The sequence below is a fragment of the Chionomys nivalis genome, chromosome 5 (assembly GCF_950005125.1).
Source record: "Chionomys nivalis chromosome 5, mChiNiv1.1, whole genome shotgun sequence".
Lineage (NCBI taxonomy): Eukaryota > Metazoa > Chordata > Mammalia > Rodentia > Cricetidae > Chionomys > Chionomys nivalis.
In genome coordinates, this window is record NC_080090.1 from 22,379,207 (window position 1) to 22,397,857 (window position 18,651).

An 18,651-nucleotide genomic window follows, 5' to 3' on the forward strand; every position below is an offset into this window, starting at 1 on the left:
TATATATCTTGAATGAGGATTCTAAAAGGGAACCAAGATTCTAAGGTTGAAGGACATAAACTCAAATAGTTTTAAAACATGTTGAAAAAAGAGGAAGCATGTTTCTATAAAGAAGAAGTATCTGGAGTAAGGAAGCACTCCCAAATATAAGATGAAAGCAAAAACAGAAATAAGTATACCAAAAAAAAAAAAAAGAGGAAGCCAAGAAACTGGGGAAGGAGGAAGAAGCTTGAGGCTGAAGTCGTGAGGGGAAATGAAAGCTAAAAAGCTAAAAATAGGATGCATTCCCCAATACATGGCAACCCTGTCAAGACCACAAAGGATTGAGCTAGCCTCTGCCCAGAGCTGTGTAGGCATTTGCCCAAGGCACAGATGTAAATGCTATTAAATACTACAGATCACTGTATTTATTACTCTAATTAAAAAGTAAATATTATTTAAATAAAATCAGTATGTATTAAGGAAGATTTCCCCCAAAGTTTTCACAAAGGTGAGAGGAAGGGCCCATAACAGCACTTGGAGGCGAGAACCATTTACTGTGCATCCTGGAGAAACCAGGGCTTCAAGTTTGTCCAGATAATAATAATTATGTAATTTGATTCTTTTAAAGACATTATGGAATTCACATACTGAAATATGCATTATGTTGCAATTTTCCATAAACAAATTATGGAAACTCCCTGAGAATGAGCCCATAAATAAGGTTAAATGAGCAAAGACTAAAGAGTATAGGATAGGGAGCTGGAGGGGCGACTCTGCAGTTATAAGCACCAGCTCATTTTCCAAAGGAGTTTAATCCTCAATACTGAGAAGGTGGCTCACAAGCATCAGTAACTCCATTTCCCAGGGCATCTTATACCCTCTTCTGACTTCCATGGGTACCATGCAGGCACATGGTACATAAACATACATGCCAGTCAATGTCTATACACATATAATAATGAAATTAAGTTAAATCTTAAAAATACAGTTTATATAGCCAAGTATGGGAGACATATGCTTATAATATCAGTGTTTGGAAGGCAGAGAAAGGAGGCTAGTTATAAGTTTGAAGTCAGACTATATAGTAAGTTTCAATCCAGCAAAGGCTATATAATAGGAAGATCCTTTCAATATTTACAATTATTATTTTTGTTATTGCTATAAATTTACATTTGTCTAAAATTTAAAGAAATGTAGTTCATGGTGGTTATGTGCTTATAATCTTACCACCCAGGAGACTGAAACAGAAAGACTACACATTTGAGGTCTACTGGGGCTACATAATGAGACCTTGTCTCAAAAACAACAAAAAAAATGAAAGTCAAACAGTTTTTATAAAGCTAGAAAATGTAACAGTTATCATAAGTGGGAAAGATAACGTGTAGAATTGAATGTGCTCCGTGAGTACTGTTACGTTGAAAGAAATGCCTTGCGTGAAAACAAGCCCCAGTCCAAGCACCACATAACTAGGTGTCAAGATGTGTGCTGTAGTAGCTGCCCTCCAGAGGTGTTGGCAATGGGGTCAGAAACTCAGAATCCTCTGCTAACTAGTTCCAGGTCAGCCTGAAATAAGTGAAACATTGTTCAAAAAAAATTAAGAAGGAAGAAGGATGGGGGGAAGGAGAGGAAAGAAGGAGGGAGTGAGGCCAATGCTTCTCCATCTTTCAATTAATACGGAGTACATATATTTTTTTTAAAAAAAATGTATGTGTGAAGAAAGCACATTTAACTATTAATAATAGTTGTGGGGAGAGTGAAAGTTTAACTATCTCATTATTTGTTTTTCTTGTGTGTATTCATTTTCCAAATGCTTTTCCATTTCAAAATATGCATATTGTAGAGCAGGATGGAAAAAGTTGTAAATAGATTTTCAGTGAAAATAAAAGAGTTGGTGTCTGCTAAGAAGAACTGAAGGGGAAATCTGAAACCCACCTGTTAAAAGTGTGGTGAAGGAAAATGGAAAATGCCCCCCCTGAGGGAGAACAAAGGAAGACCCTCCCACAGTGATCACAGGAAAAGATTAATTTCGGTCAGAGCATGACTTGCATCTTGTGGTGGGTTGTGGGCAGGCAATGAGAGCTGGGCTTTAGATTCCCCCATCACTCCCGCATCTCCTCTGTCTGGGAACCATCTCATATGGCAAAAAAATAGGATTAGCATCCTTCCCACCCCACCCTACCACCACCCTCTCTTGCTTTAACTAAAAGGGCCCGGAGTCTATGAACTCACTATTTCACAAAGGTGGGCTCAAAAGGAGGTCCTTTCCTCCTGAGCTCAAGCTACCAGCAAAGGAAACCACCAACTAGTGCGAAAAGTCACACCGCCTCGTGGGCCCACCACATACAGCCCTCGGAGTTATGTGGTGTGCAACCTGTGAAATATGAGCCATGAATTCTCGAATATAGAAACCTAATAAAAGGAAGGAGGGGGAGCAAGACTGTTTGCATCATTTCAGGAGGGCGTTTGCTCCTGCACTCACTCATGCATGCATATTTTTATCTAACAGCACTACTGTGTACCACTAATGTCAGGCACTGTCCAAGAGTACAGAGCACACAACAGTGAACCAGAACAGCAGTCTGTGCCCTCAGGGTGCTTATACTCCAGTGAGAGGCCAACGTACATACTACCCTGCAAATAGCATACAGTGGTCAGGACTGATCACCTACAATGGGGGGCTTACCTAGGGCAAGGGAATGGTCAGAGAATCTTCAATTCAATATTGATATGAAATCTAAAGATGAATAACAAGAAGAGGGAAACGTAAAAGGGGCTCCTTGCAGTCAGAGAGCACAGCCAGTGCAATGCCCTGTGATGAGAAGACCTGAAAGAAAAGAAGTCGCTGTGGCCAGCCCATAAAGATCTGTGCTTATAGAACATAGTTACAGTGTAAGAAACACTGTAAGGGACAAAGCTCGATGCAGGATAACATCTTAGAGGCTAGTGTAGGGTTCCATGAGAAGTACCAGGATGTGGAATAGGGTGGTAGGATGAATGTGGAGAAAGAAAAATGGTTTCAAGAGATAGACCATAGGGACAGGAGACTTCTGCTCCCAGAGCTGCCCTGGGGGGTATGTTCAATGATCTAAGAGAGGAGACAGAGAGATTCCCCTTTTCTAGAGATACAAAATCTGGGCCTAATAATCATCAAGATTATGGGACTCATTTGTCGCTTTGACCTGGGAACCCAAAAAGATTGACCCTCAGAGAAAAAAATAAACAAGAAATACATTAGCCTTAGCCCACATTAAGGCATCTGAAAATTGGAAATGAGATTTTAAAGATCTGATGTTTCTTGTATTAAGGATCATCACGAGAAGAAAATGCCATTATTAGTTCTCAAGCCATCCCTGAAAGCTATCTTTCATGAGCAGTGTTCATCACACGATCAAAATAAGCAGGCACAGAAGGGAAGCAGAACCCCACAAACGAGAACCTCTGGGTGGGAAGAGACAATCCTGACTGCAGCCCATATTCAGTATCACTTCACACTCAGGGGAGAGGGAGACACTGGAACCTTCTTCAGTTCATGAATCTGGGGACAAATTTTATAGATACCTCGACTTCTCTCTGGCTTAATTCTAAGTGACCTTTGTGTTTATCGCCATCTGTCAAACTGGCAAACAGAAGAAAAGAGCAAATAAACTGTAAAATTATGTTAATATTTCAATAGTGTCTCAACTATATATCAAGCATTGCTCTAAATATTTTATATGATTATACATGCATATGCATGATTCACACATAAGGTATGACTACATTGAAACTCTTTTGTCAAGTTTATGTCTTTTGCAAAGTTCCTGTGACCTCTTCCACAAGAACGGGTTCTCTTGACTGAGAAACAATGCTCAGGATGATGGTCTAGAGGGAAAAAGTTTGTAATACGCAAGATAGTAAATCCTATGGTAAAGTACATAGGACCTCTTTCATAAGAATGGGTTCTATTGGCTGAGAAGTGATGATCAGGTGTCTGGGGGATTCAGGTAATGCCTGACTCTACAGAACAGGAAAAATCACCAGGCTATAAACAACATCCATTTCAGCCTTCTGTGTGGAAGAATCCCTTCTGTTGAAAAGCCTGCACATATAACAATCTGGTTTCTCTAGTGCTTATTTGTGAGTGCTAGGACTTCATGTGTATCTGCAGCTTATGTATGCACAGGGAGTAACACTGTACACCTACATATGAGGAGGGACTAGGGAGAAAACCAGAAAGTATATGAAAAAAACAACCTCTATTTCAAAAAAATTCTTTTTAAAAAAAAAAAAATTCTTCTCTCATGCATTACATCCTGACCACAGTTTCCCTTTCCCTTCAGTCCTCCCAGTCCTTCCATTGCTACCTTCTCTCTCCTTCAGACGGTTCTGCTGTGGGATGGTCTTTCTGTATGCTGTGAATATGTGTTGCTCTCATTGGTTGATAAATAAAGCTGATTTGGGCTATAGCCAGGCAGAATAAGACAGGGTGAGAAAGACAAATGGAGATATAGGAAGGAGGGTGGAGTTGAGAGAGACGCCAGAGGCCACCCAAGAAACAATGTGCCAGCAGACCAGTAAAAGCCATAGCCATGTGGCAATACATAGATTAATAGAAAGGCGTTAATTTAAATGTAAGAGGTAGTTAGTAATAATCCTGAGCCATTGGCCATTTATAAGCAATATTAAGCCTCTGAGTGGTTATTCGGGAACTGGAGGGTGGGAGAAAAACCTCAGATTATGCACTCCTCCATTTCCCTTTAGAAAAGAACAGGTTCTCAGGTACATAAACTGAACACATAACAAGCTAAAATAAGACTAGGGAAAAACTGTGTCTAGGAAAAAGCATATTCATATCTGAATTGTATCTTCCAGCAAGAACACAATGCTGCCTTTTCCAGCTAAATCAGTAAATATAATGTTACCAACTGCCACCACAGGGCTGGTCAGTCAACACAGAAAATTCCACTTGGTTCATGTTTCACTCAGTAAATCAGACAAACTGTTAGAAACCTTTTGTTTTAACTTGGTATTGCAATGTTCATTGCAGAATCTCAGTTTACTGGCCCCATACCTTTAAATTTGACTTGATTCAACTTTATGCTCCTTCCACAGTTATCTCATGCCTAGTCCCATCCTAAATTGCACACGATAAATGAAAAAACCCAGGCAGTTCTTTAGGAATTATAGTGCAACTCTTCATGGGTTCCACTTAATACTTCATTGTCAAGGGCTTACAGGAGCTGAACCTAGTTATGGCTCTGGAAGCAAAAGAGGTAAGGATTGAACCCTTAACTCCTAAGGTGAGCTGGCACTCTCTTGCCTCCCACAAAGCATTTCTGCTTCTGTGGGTAATGCAGCATTAATCCTCTCAGAAATGGAGAAGTTGAAACCATTATATGTGGAGGGTCTTATGCCTTGTGTGTAAGAGGCCACTTTCCAAAGAGATTTGGTTGGTGGGTGACAGCAATTCCAAAGGCACCTTTATTGATGTTGGGGAGACCTCCTTCATTAGCAAAAAACAGTCCTTAAAATTTAGGAGCTCCATGCTCACAGCTTTTATCAGGCTCTTCCCATATATTCCCATCCCAACCCACAAAATTTTATTCATCCAAGCAGTACCTCATTTCAACAACAGGCACCCTGCAGGTAGAAAGTGTTCAATGGGGCCAAAATCAAGATGGAGTTCTATACTTGATCTTCAGTCATTTCATCCCTGCAGGAAAGAAGGCTCTTCATCAGGAACCACCTCAAATTTCTAGTTGCCTGTATAGCCTGAGTTGGAAATGATCCCTTGATGGATCTCATTCTTTTCACCATTTTACTCTTGGGTTTTAGTGGCAAACAGTCCCAAAGGAAGCACAGATAGGGAGAAAAGGAAACCACCAGAGTGAGCTTGCTTAGAGCTCTGGGAAAATTAAATTCCCCATGAATGTTTGCAAGAATGATGTATGAAATCAAGTAAATTCTTGCTTCTTATATGTATTAATTAAGAGTAACCAAAAGCAAACATCAAATGGCTCAATCTATGCACCACCAGTGCTCTGATTCCAGAAGCCTCAGAAGCAATTCAGAAAACCCATGCTTAAAATTCTGTCCCTGTGGAGGTGGGCCATGAAGACAGAGATTTACCTAAGAGGAGATTTATTATAGGAATTGGCTCTCATGGTTACAAAGGCCAGTCAATCCCACGATCTGTTGTCTGCAAGCTGGAGAATCAGGAAAGTCATTGGTATAGTTCATTCTCTGTCTAAAAGGTCTTGAAGTTGAGAATTTGATGGTGTAAGCTCTATTCTGCATCTAGAAGTTCACAAACAAGGAGTGTTGATGTCTACATGCAGAAAGGGAGATGTCTCAGTTCAAGCAGGGAAACCAAGTTTCCCATTTTGTTCTGTTTGTTCCCTGAACCCTGAAAGGTTCTGGTGTCATTGTTGATGGATGGCTAATCTCTTTGAGAAACATCTTCACAAATATATCCAGGAACAGGATTTTACCAATCACCAGGGCATCCCTTAACCTACCCAACTTGACACATGACATTAGTTATCAAGAGACCAAGAATTACTTCCCCTGTGCAATTCTATAAAACAATTCTGTAAAAGGCTGGAATGGCCTTAGAGGAATAGTTCCCAGCAGGAAACAATCCTGGAACTGAGCTCCTTCATGAAGGGAAAAGATTAAGACCAGGAATAAATGAAGCTGAGGCCAAGTACAGAACAGAGGCTAACAGAAGAAGGCTAGATTTCTTAGATGGGGCCAGGGAGATGGCCTTAGTGGCTGAAGTTGCTTGCTATGTAAGCCTGATGACTAGACTTTGACCCCCTGAACCCACATAAAGGCGGAAGCAGAAAATCAACTTTAGTCACCCTCTGATCTCCACATCAGGGCTTTGGCATACATGCCCTCTTGTACACAGAGAATAATAAATTTTTAAATTTCAAAATTCTAAGGTGGGTGAACATAAAGAGAAGTGTCCAAGAAAAATCAGAGAGTGGGCAGTGTTGCACTTTGGCCAGGGAGATAATCTAACTGCAGACTTTTCCCTCTTTCTCCCTCCTTCAAATCCATTCTTCCAATGTCACCCCCAGCTTTGTAGCAGACTACCTCCTGCATCCTTTCCTCTCCTCCCCACCTCACCCCCATCTCCAGGGGATCACACAGATCTCTAAATGTCCTTCTCTCTCCTCATCCATCACTTTACTCCAACATCCCACTCCAGCAGACATCCCCTGAGAACACACAGGCCACTCTGGTCAGGGATGAAGGTACTCTGTGGATCTTCACCTTTCCCTCCTTTCCTCTAAATCCAATCCCCCATTCCCACCCCCAACTTTGTAGAAGACCACCTGTTCATCTTCCCCCTCCTCTCTGCCCTCATCTCCAGTGTGTAAATGTTTTGTGGCCATCACAGGAGCAAAGAATGCCACACAATCATACTGCACAACAGATCTCATGTGGGAGATTTGGGGGCAGGGTCTGCATATGCTGCCTCTGAGTGGGGATGGAAAAGAGAGCAGGTTATGATGGTGAGGGCTTTATAGAGAGTATGAAGCATGTACATAGGGAAAAATATGAGACCATGGCAGTGGAAACACATGGCATTGGCTGCTAGTGATGACAGTGCCGCTGGTGCTGAGTCACTGAAGGCAGGGTGTGGGATGGGGGAGCACCTGGCTTTGGATGGTGGGTGATTCTCAGTTTACCAACACAGTGGATGATGTGAACACTTTCCTCCAAACTTCTCCCCTACTAATTCTGTTTTCTCAACCCCCAACTCCAGCAGGCATTCCCCAGAATCACCAGTCAAGCCTGAAAGAGAAACAGTAGGCCAGCTAAATGGGAAGGTGCGTTTCAGATCTTCACTCTCCCCTCTTCTCCTCCATATCCAATCCCCCAATCTCATCCCTAGGTCTGTAGCAGACCGCCTGTTGCTGCCTCTCCTCAGACTCTGCTCCCATTTCCAGAGGAGTAGGCAGATCTTGATGGAATACCCTGTTTCCCTCCCACCTGTGGTTTCCCTCTGCCCTTCCTCTTAGCTCATTCCCTTCCTACGTCTCAGATGCCAATACCTAGAAACATTTTACCAGGAAGCCCCAGTGGCCACACCTATCAGGACACGAGAAGAATTTTCTACCAGGCAAGCCACAGCTATCACACTCTCCTAAGAACCAGAGAGAGCCCCAGAAACAAAGAAACAAAACACCCACTCAACAGAGACAAGACCAGATAAAAGCACCTAGAACTACAACCTTCCCAAACCCAGAAGCCTAGACAACATGGTAAAAATATAATCAATAACAGCCAAGACAATATGTCTCCACTAGAGCCTAACAACCCTACCACAGTAGGCCTGGAGTATTCCAACATAGCTGAAGCACAAGAAAGGGGCTTTAAAATAGCCTTTATGAATATTATAGAGTTCCTTAAAGAGGAAATGAATAAATCCCTTAAAGAAATCTATGAAAACGCAACAAACAATGGAAGAAAATAGAAAGAAAACAAAAACAAAACAAAAAGTTCAAAACCCGAATGTATATATAAAAATCAATAAAGAAAACCCAAATAGAGGAAAATGTGGAAGTAAAAAGTTTAGGAACTCTAACAGGAATCTTAAAGGCAAGACTCATCAACAGACAGCAAGAGATGGGAGAGAGAATCTCAGGCACTGAAGACATGATAGAAGAAATGAATACTCTGGTCAAAGAAAATGTTAAATCTAAGAAAATCTTGGCACATCCCTCTGCAACCTCAATGTAACTCTGAAACTGCCTGCTACTACAGAGAGAGGACTAAGAGATAGGCTGCTCCAAAAACCCTGAGACATAGACAGTGACAATACACAGCAGATAAAGAACAGTTCCCAAAACACAAACAGCCACTCCAAGAATTGGACCAAGACACAAAGACACTGCCAGCATCAACTAAAGGAAGAGATGGGTAGGTGCCAATGCAAGAATTCATCCAACAACCTAAAAAGTAACATGGAAAACACTAGAACCCAGTGGTCATACAACAGGAAGACTTGATCATCCTAACCCAGAAGAAGCAGAGGAAAATGATTTTAAACATAACTTCATGAAGATGATGGAGACCTTTAAAGAGGAAATGGAAAATTCCCTTAAAGAAATGGAGGAAAAGACAAACAAAAATTGGAAGAAATTAATAAATCTCTCAAAGAAACCTAAGAAAACCAAGAAAAAAACAATCAAACAGGTGAAGCAAACAGTTAAAGACTTAAAGTCTTAAATAAAGGCAATAAAGAAAACACAAACTGAGAGAATTATGGATATGGAAAATATGGGTACGTAAATGGGAACTACAGAGACAAGTAAAACCAACAGAACACAAGAAATGGAAGACAGAATCTCACAGGTTGCAGATACTCTAGAGAAAGTCAATTCATTGGTCAAAGAAAACATTAAATCAAACAAATTCTTAACACAAAACATCCAGGAAATCTGGGACTCCATGAAAAGACCAAACCTAAGAATAATAGGGATAGAAGAAGGAGAAGAACTCCAACTCAAAGGCACAGAAAATATATTCAACAAAATCATAGAAGAAAACTTTCCCAACCTAAAGAAGGATATCCCTGTGAAGGTACAAGAAGCTTACAGAACACCAAATAGACTGGATCAAAATATATAATAATCTAAACATAAAACATACAGAATAAAGAAAGAATATTAAGAGCTGCAAAAAAAGGTCAAGGAACATATAAAGGTAAACCCATCAGAATTACACCCAACTTCTCAGTAGAAACCATGAAACCCAGAAGGTCCTAGGCAGATGTGCTGCAAACACTAAGAGACCATGAATGTAAGTCCAGACTACTATGCCCAGCAAAACTTTCAGTCACCGTTGATGGAGAAAATAAGATATTCCATGAAAAAAAAAAAAACAGACTTAAACAATACAATATCCACAAACCCAGCCCTACATAAAGTACTAGAAGGAAATCCCCAACCCAGGGAAGCTAACTATACCCCCCAAAACACAAGCAACAGATAACCTCACACTAACAAAACCCAAAGAAGGGAAAAAACACAAACACTACCACTAAAATATAATAGGAATTAGCAACCACTGGTCATGAATATTTCTTAATATCAGTGGACTTAATTCACCTATAAAAAGACACAGACTAAGAGAATTGATACGAAAGCAGGATCCAGCCTTCTGCTATATACAAGAAACACACCTCAACCTCAAAGACATATATTACCTCAGAGTAAAGACTTGGGGAAAAAATTCCAATCAAATGAACCTAAGAAACAAGCGGGTATTACTATCGTAATATCTAACAATATATATTTCAAACTAAAATCAATCAAAAGAGATGGAGAATGACACTTTATACTCATAACAAGAACAATCCATCAAGATGAAGTCTCAATTCTGAACATCTATGCCCCAAATATAAGATCACCCACATATGTAAAAGAAACATTACTAAAGCTTAAATCACACATCAAATTCCACACTTCAGCACCCCACTCACCAATGGACAAGTCAACCAGACAGAAATCTAACAAAGAAATAAGAGAACTAACAGATGTCATGGCAAAAAAGAATTAGCAGGTATCTAGAGAACTCCACCCAATCACAAAATATAGCTTCTTCTCAGCACCTCATGGAACCTTCTCTAAAACTGACCACATACTTGGTAACAAAGCAAACCTCAATAGATACAAAAAAATGAGTAACCCCCTGAATCTTATCAGATCACCATGGTTTAAAATTAGAATTCAACAGCAACACTAATTTTAGAAAACTCACAGACACATGGAAATTAAACAGTGCTCTATTGAACTGTCCCTGGGTCAAGGAAGAAATAAAGAAATTAAAGATTTCCTAGAATTCAATGAAAATGAAGACACAATGTACCCCAACCTATGGGACACTATGAAAGCTGTGTGAAAAATTCATAGCACTAAGTACCTGCATAAGGTGCAGAAAGCTAACACTAGTGACTTAACACCATACATGAAACCTCTAAAGTAAAAAGAAGCAGATGCACCCAGAAGGAGTAGATGACAGGAAATAACAAATTGAGGGTTGGAATCCATAAAATAGAAACAAAGAATACAAAAAAAATCAATGAAGCTGGTTCTTAGAGAAAATCAACAAGATAGACAAAACCTTATCCTAACTAACCAAAAGGCAGAGAAAGAACATCCAAATAGCAAAATCAGAAATGAAAAGGGGGATACAACAGACACTGAGGAAATCAGAGAATCATTAGACCATACAACAAAAACCTGTACTCCACAAACTTGGAAAACATAAAAGAAATGGACAATTTTCTAGATAGATACCATATGCCAAAATTAATTCAAGACCGGGTGAACAATTTAAATAGACCTAAAAGCTGCAAGGAAATAAAAGCTGTCATCAAAAGCCTCCCAACCTCCCCCGCCCAAATGTCCAGGTCCAGATGGTTTCTTCTTTTATTATTTTATTTTATTACTTTAAAAAGATAACAATCCAAATTCCCACTTCCTCCCCTCTTCCCACTCCCTCCCCACCCTGTTCCCTCACCCCTCCTATCTTAAGAGAGGGCAAGGCACCCTACCCTGTGGAAAATCCAAGGCCCTCCCCACTACATCCAGGTTGAGCAAGGTATACATCCAAAGAGAATAGGATCCCCAAAAGCCAGTACATGTAGTAGAGACAAATCCCTACCATTGTCATTGGCCCCTCAGTCTGCTCCAACTGTCAACTACATTCAGAGGGATTAGTTTGATCCCATGCTCGTTCATTCCCAGTCCAGTTGGGGTTGGTGAGCTTCCATTAGTCCAGGCACATTGACTCAGTGGGTGAACCCACCATGGTCTTGACCTCCTTGCTCATACTCTCCCTCCTTCTGATCTTCAACTGGACCTTAGGAGCTCAGTCCAGTGCTCCGATGTGGGTCTCTGCCCCTGTTTCCATCTATGTTTGGATGAATGTTCTATGGTGATGTTTAAGATAATCATCAGTCTTACTATAGGGCAAGGCCAGTTCGGGCGCCCTCTCCTCTATTGCTTAGGGTCTTATGTGGGGTCATCATTGTGAATTCCTGGGAATTTTTCTAGAGCCAGGTATCTTGCTAAACCCCAAATGGATCCTTCAGTCAAGATATCTCTTTCCTTGCTCTTATCTCTGTCTTTCCTCCATCTCAACTATCCCATTCCCTCAAGCTCTCCCCAACCCTCCCCTTCTCTCCTCTCCTCTTCCCCTTCCCCCCTTCCTTCTACCACAACCCCCATGTTCCCAAATTTTGTCAGGCGATCTTGTCTGCTTCCAATTTCCAGGCGAATCTATGTATGTTTTCTTTGGATTCACCTTATTGCTTAACTTCTCTAGGATCATGAACTATAGGCTCAATGTCCTTTGTTTATGGCTAGTATCCACGAATAAGTGAGTATATACCATATTCATATTTTTGGGTCTGGGTTATCTCGCTCAGGATAGTGTTTTCTACTTCCATCCATTTGCATGCAAAATTCAAATGTCATTTTTTTTTACCGCTGAATAGTACTCTAATGTGTAGATGTGCCACACCTTCTTTATCCATTCTTGCTTGATGGGCATCTATGTTGTTTCCAGGTTCTGGCTATTACAAATAATGCTGCTATGAACATAGTTGAACAGATGCTTTTGTAGTATGATTGAGCATCTTTTGGGTATATTCCCAAGAGTAGTATTGCTGGATCCTGAGGTAAGTTGACTCCCAATTTTCCAAGAAACTGCCACACTGATTTCCAAAGTGGTTGCATAAGTTTGCATTCCCACCAGCAATGAATGAGTGTTCTCCTTATTCCACATCCTCTCCAACATAAGCTATCATTGGTGTTTTTGATTTTAGCCATTATGACAGTTGTAAGATGGTATCTCAGAGTTATTTTGATTTGCATTTTCCTTATAGCTAAGGAAGTTGAACATATCCTTAAGTATTTTTTGACTATTTAAAATTCTTCTGTTGAGAAATCGCTGTTTAGTTCAGTACACCATTTTTTAATTGTGTTTTTTCGAATTTTAATGCCCAATTTCTTGAGTTCTTTATATATTTTGGAGATCAGTTCTTTTGTCTGATGTGAGGTTGGTGAAGATCTTCTCCCATTCAGTAGGTTGCCTTTTTGTCTTATTGACTGTGTCCTTTGCTTTACATAACCTTCTCAGTTTCAGGAGGTCCCATTTATTCATTGTTGCTCTTATTGTCTGTGCCACTGGGGTTATACATAGGAAGTGGTCTCCTGTGCCCATGTGTTGCAGACTACTTCCCACTTTCTCTTCTGTCAGGTTCAGTGTGGTCAGACTTATATTGCGGTCTTTAATCCATTTTGACTTGAGTTTTGTGCATGGTGATAGATATGGATCTATTTTCATTCTTCTACAGGTTGACATCCAGTTATGCCAGCACCATTTGTTAAAAATGCTTTCTTTCTTCCATTGTATAATTTTAGCTCCTTTGCCAAAAATCAGATGTTCATAGGCTTGTGAATTAATATCTGGGTCTTTGATTTGATTCCATTGGTCAACATCTCTGTTTTTGTGCCAATACCAAGCTGTTTTCATTACTGTAGCTCTGTAATAGAGTTTGAAGGCAGGGATGGTAATGCCTCCGGAAGTACTTTTATTGTATAGGATTGCTTTGGCTATCCTGGATTGTTTTTGTTTTTCCATATAAAGTTGATTATTGTTCTCTCAAGGTCTGTGAAGAATTTTGTTGGGATTTTGATGGGGATTGCAATGAATCTATAGATTGCTTTTGGTAGAATTGCCAATTTTACTATGTTGATCCTTCCAATCCAAGAGCATGGGAGATCCTTCCATTTTCTGGTATCATCTTCAATTTTTTTCTTCAAAGACTTAAAGTTCTTGTCAAATAGATCTTTCACTTCCTTGGTTAGAGTTACCCCAAGACACTTTATGCTATTTGTGGCTATCGTGAAAGGTGATGTTTCTCTGATTTCCCTCTCTGCTTCATTGTTCTTTGTGTATAGGAGGGCAACTGATTTTTTGGAGTTGCTCTTGTATCCTGCCACATTACTAAAGGTGTTTATCAGCTGTAGGAGTTCTTTGATAGAGTTTTGGGGGTCACTTATGTACACTATCATATTATCTGCAAATAATGAAAGTTTGACTTCTTCCTTTTTAATTCAAATCCCCTTGATATCCTTATGTTGTCTTATTGCTATTGCTAGAACTTCAAGCACCATATTGAAGAAGTATGGAGAGAGTGGACAGCCTTGTCTTCTTTCTGATTTTAATGGAATGGCTTTGAGTTTCTCTCCATTTAATTTGATGTTAGCTGTCGGCTTGCTGTATATTGCTTTTATTATATTTAGGAATGAACCTTGTCTCCCTAATCTCTCCAAGACCTTTATCATAAAGGGGTGTTGAATTTTGTCAAATGCTTTTTTAGCATCTAATGAAATGATCATATGGTTTTTTTCTTTCAGTTTATTTATATTATGAATTAAATTGATAGATTTTTGTATGTTGAACTAGCCCTGCATCTCTGGGATGAAGCCTACTTGATCATAATGTATAATTTTTTGGATGTGTTCTTAGATTCGGTTTGCCAGTATTTTAGTGAGAATTTTTGCATCGATGTTTATGAGTGAGATTGGTCTCTTTCTTGGTTGAGTCTTTGTGTGGTTGTGGTATCAGGGTAACTGTAGCTTCATAAAAAGGATTTGGCAGTGAGCCTTCTGTTTCTATTTTGTGAAACACATTAAGGAGTATAGGTATTAGCTCTTCTTGGAAGTTCTGGTAGAATTCTACTTTGAAACCATCTGATCCAGGGCTTTTTATGATAGGGAGGTTTCTGATGACAGCTTCTAATTCCTCGCAACTTACAGGTCTATTTAAAATTTTCACCTGGTCTTGATTTAATTTTGGTATATGGGACTTATCTAAAAATATGTCTATTTCTTTCACATTTTCCAATTTTGTGGCATATAGGCTTTTGTAGTAAGATCTAATGATTCTCTGAATTTCCTCTGTGTCTGTGGTTATGTCCCCCTTTTTATTTCTGATCTTGTTAATTATTGTGTTCTCTCTCTGCCGTTTGATTAGTTTGGATAGGGGTTTTTCAATCTTGTTGATTTTCTCCAAGAACCAGCTTTTTGTTTTATTGATTCTTTGGATTGTTTTCTGTGTTTCTATTTTGTTGATTTTTAGCCCTTAGTTTGATTATTTCCAGTCTTCTACTCTTCCTAGGTGAATTTGCTTCTTTTCTTTCTAGAGCTTTCAGGTGGGCTGTTAAGTCTCTAATGCATGCTTTCTCTGTTTTCTTTATGTAGGCACTTAGTGCTATTAACGTTTCTCTTAGCACTGCCTTCATAGTGTCCCATAGGCTTGGGTATATTGTGTCTTTATTTTCATTGAATTCAAGGAAGACTTTAATTTCTTTCTTTATTTCTTCCTTGACACAGGGGTGGTTCAGTAGTTGAATGTTCAGTTTCCATGAGTTTGTAGACTTTCTGGGGTTAGAATTGTTGTTGAATTCTAACAATATTCCATGGTGATCTGATAGTACACAGGTGATTACTACAATTTCTTTGTATCTATGGATGTTTGCTTTGTTACCAATTATGTGATCAATTTTTGAGAAGGTTTTATAAAATGCTGAGAAGAAGGTATATTCTTTTCTGTTTGGGTGGAATGTTCTATAGATGTCTGTTAAGTCCATTTGGTTCATTACATCTGTTAGTTCTCTTATTTCTCTGTTAAGTTTCTGTCTGGTTGACCTGTCCTATTGGTGAGAGAGGAGTGTTGAAATCTCCTATTATTAGAATGTTGGGTTTGATGTATGCTTTGAATTCTATTAATGTTTCTTTTACATATGTGGGTGCTTTTATATTGGGGGCATAGATATTCAGTATTGAGACTTCCTCCTGATAAATTGTTCCTGTTATGAGTATAAAGTGTCCTTCTCCATCTCTTCTCATTGATTTTAGTTTGAAATCATTTTTGTTAGATATTAGTATAGCCACACCCACCTGTTTCTTTGGTCTATTTGATTGGAAAACCTTTTCTCAACCCTTTACTCTGAGGTAGTGTCTGTCTTTGAGTTTGAGGTGTGTTTCTTGTAAACAGCAGAATGTTGGATCCTGTTTTTGTATCCATTCTCTTAACCTGTGCCTTTTTATAGGTGAATTGAGTCCATTGATATTAAGTGATATTAATGACCAGTGGTTGTTAACTCTGGTTATTTTTTCTGGTGGTAGTGTTTGTGTGTTTCCCTTCTTTGAGTTGTGCTGGTGGAGGGTTGTCAGATGCTTGTGTTATTATGGGTGTTGTTGGCTTCCTTGGTTTGTGATTTTCCTTCTAGTATTTTCTGTAAGGCTTGGTTTGTGGCTACATATTGTTTAAATCTGTTTTTGTTCTGGAATATCTTGTTTTCACCATCAATGGTGAATGCAAGCTTTGCTGGGTATAGTAGTCTGGGTTTGCATCCACGGTCTCTTAGTGTCTTCAGCACATCTATCCAAGACCTGGTTTTCATGGTTTCCATTGAGAAGACAGGTTTAATTCTGATAGGTTTCCCTTTATACGTTACTTGACCTTTTTCCCTTGCAGCTCTTAATATTCATTCTTTATTCTGTATGTTTTATATTTTGATTAATTTTTTTTGATCCAGTCTATTTGGTGTTCTGTATGCTTCCTGTACCTTCATAGCAGTGTCTTGGCATCTTGGTCCGATCTTTGCTGTGGCTGTCTGAGTACTTGGGAGTTTTTCTTGATCTGCCCTCTCTTAGGTCCCCTCAGTATTGGAGCAAGTTCTATTGCAGGGTTCCAAGGACCTCGCAGGCAAAAAGGCATGCTTGGGGTCAGGGTGGTTTGGGGGAAAGCCCAGCAGCAGGAACATTCCCCACTGGTTAGCCAGAAAAGCCTAGGGAGTTGAGGAGGGGCCCCTGGGTTCTGCCCCACTGGGAACGTCCCAGAGAGTGGTGCTTCTGGCTGTCCAGCCCCATGGCTGCTGAGTCACCTCTCTGGTCCCCTCAGCACTGGAGGAGCCTGTGTTGCAGGGTTCCAAGGAACTCACAGATGAAAAGGCGGGCTTGAGGGCAGGTTGGGTTGGGGAAAGCCCAGCAGTGGAAACACTCCCGTTGGCTGGCCAGAAAAGCCAGGGAGTTGGGGAGGGGCCCCTGGGTTCTGTCCCACTGGTAAGATCCCAGAGACTGGGATGTCCAGCTGTCCAGGCTTGTGGACGCTGACTCACCTCTCAGGTCCCCTCAGCACTGGAGTAGGCTGTGTTACAGGGTTCTAAGGACCTCACAGGTAAAAAGGCAGACTTGGGGGAAGGGAGGGTTGGGGAAAAGAAAGCCCAGCAGCAGGAACCCTCCCTGCTGTCTGGCCAGAAAAGTTTAGGAGGTTGGGCTCGGATGATTTCAATACAGAATTCTACCAGAACTTCAAAGAAGAGCTAATACCAATACTCCTCATGCGCCTGTGGGAGAGGGGGTAGCCTTTCCTATTAAAATCATAACTGAAGGCGTAAGTCACAAACAATGCCACACCAGTTTGGAATTATGATTAATAGGGTGGTATTTATTTAAAGGGGAAAAAACTTACAGATAACCGTCCCAGACAACAGCCCTCTGCGCAATCAGGAAGGAGTCTAGTCGCCTGAAGTGGAGCAGGAAGTAAGAGAGAGTGAGGAGGGAAGTGGCCGCTTTTTTAAAGGGAGAGAGACCACGCCCCAATGGGCTGGTATCTCAGAGGCTATTGGCTGGAGGAGCAGAAGGACCTCCAGCAACACTTCCCCCTTTTGTTTAAGTAAGAGAGTTCTAAACCTACTATGAAATTATATACAATAAGTACAAATATCCTATTCTAACTAGCTTAGGTCTTGTATAATAAATAGCTTGGCCAAGTCATGAGTGGAAAGTAACTACATTTATATAGTCTTCAACCCCATCGAAGATCTGAGAAGGAAAATAATGTTACCTGAGTAATTAGGAAGTGCAATCAAACAACTTCCAAAACATGAGACAAATCACAGAGACAACTGGCTACCTGGGCAATCACCCAAGGTCACGTTTGCAGTGTTGAAGCAACCAATTTTGGCTAAGGCCTAACATAACTGACATACCATTTTCTTTTTTTTTTTTTTCAGAGCGTTTTTCTCCGCTATGTGTATTTTCATTCCTTAGAAGATGAGTGTTATAAGACAAGACTTTACCACAGTGAGAATATACTGAAAACTTCTCTCCAGTTTGATTTCTTTCAATCCTTGCATGTCTTCTAGAACACTGACAATGCTCTTCAGTGTTAAGGTCTTCCCAAATGTATCCTATAGTAGTTAGGTTCCTGTAGGTCTCCAGCATCACATCTTTGTAGAGATTCTTCTGGGCAGGATTCAGCAAATCCCACTCTTCCTTAGTGAAGTTGATGTACACATCATCATAGGTCAATGCCACGTTGTGCTTCTCCATTTTGCCAAAGTTCTCAGGCATCGTCTCCCTGCAACAGCAGCTGCACCCAAGAATAGGAAACCACTGGCGACAGCTCCTCTTCAAAGCCAAGACTGAAGATGGCTGCCCTGACATACCATTTTCAAAGGCAAGAAACTTGTCAAAACTATCTTACCCTGTCTTGGCAGGATATGACAGTCCTGTTTTTTCCATTCACGGATACTCTGTATTTCTGTCAGTGGTTGAGGTATGGGCATTTCTTTGCCCAAAGGCCAGTTCAGCC

General features: G+C 40.3%; 1 protein-coding gene across 1 annotated transcript; it reads right to left on the minus strand.

The window, feature by feature from the left end:
• Positions 1-2,693: 2,693 nt before the first annotated feature.
• On the minus strand, positions 2,694-18,410 carry LOC130874583 (zinc finger protein 431-like). Its single transcript, XM_057769973.1, has 2 exons — positions 18,137-18,410; positions 2,694-2,716 (listed from the first exon to the last, which is right to left on the minus strand). The coding sequence occupies exons 1-2, from the start codon at positions 18,408-18,410 to the stop codon at positions 2,694-2,696; spliced, it is 297 nt and encodes a 98-aa protein (XP_057625956.1).
• Positions 18,411-18,651: the final 241 nt, after the last annotated feature.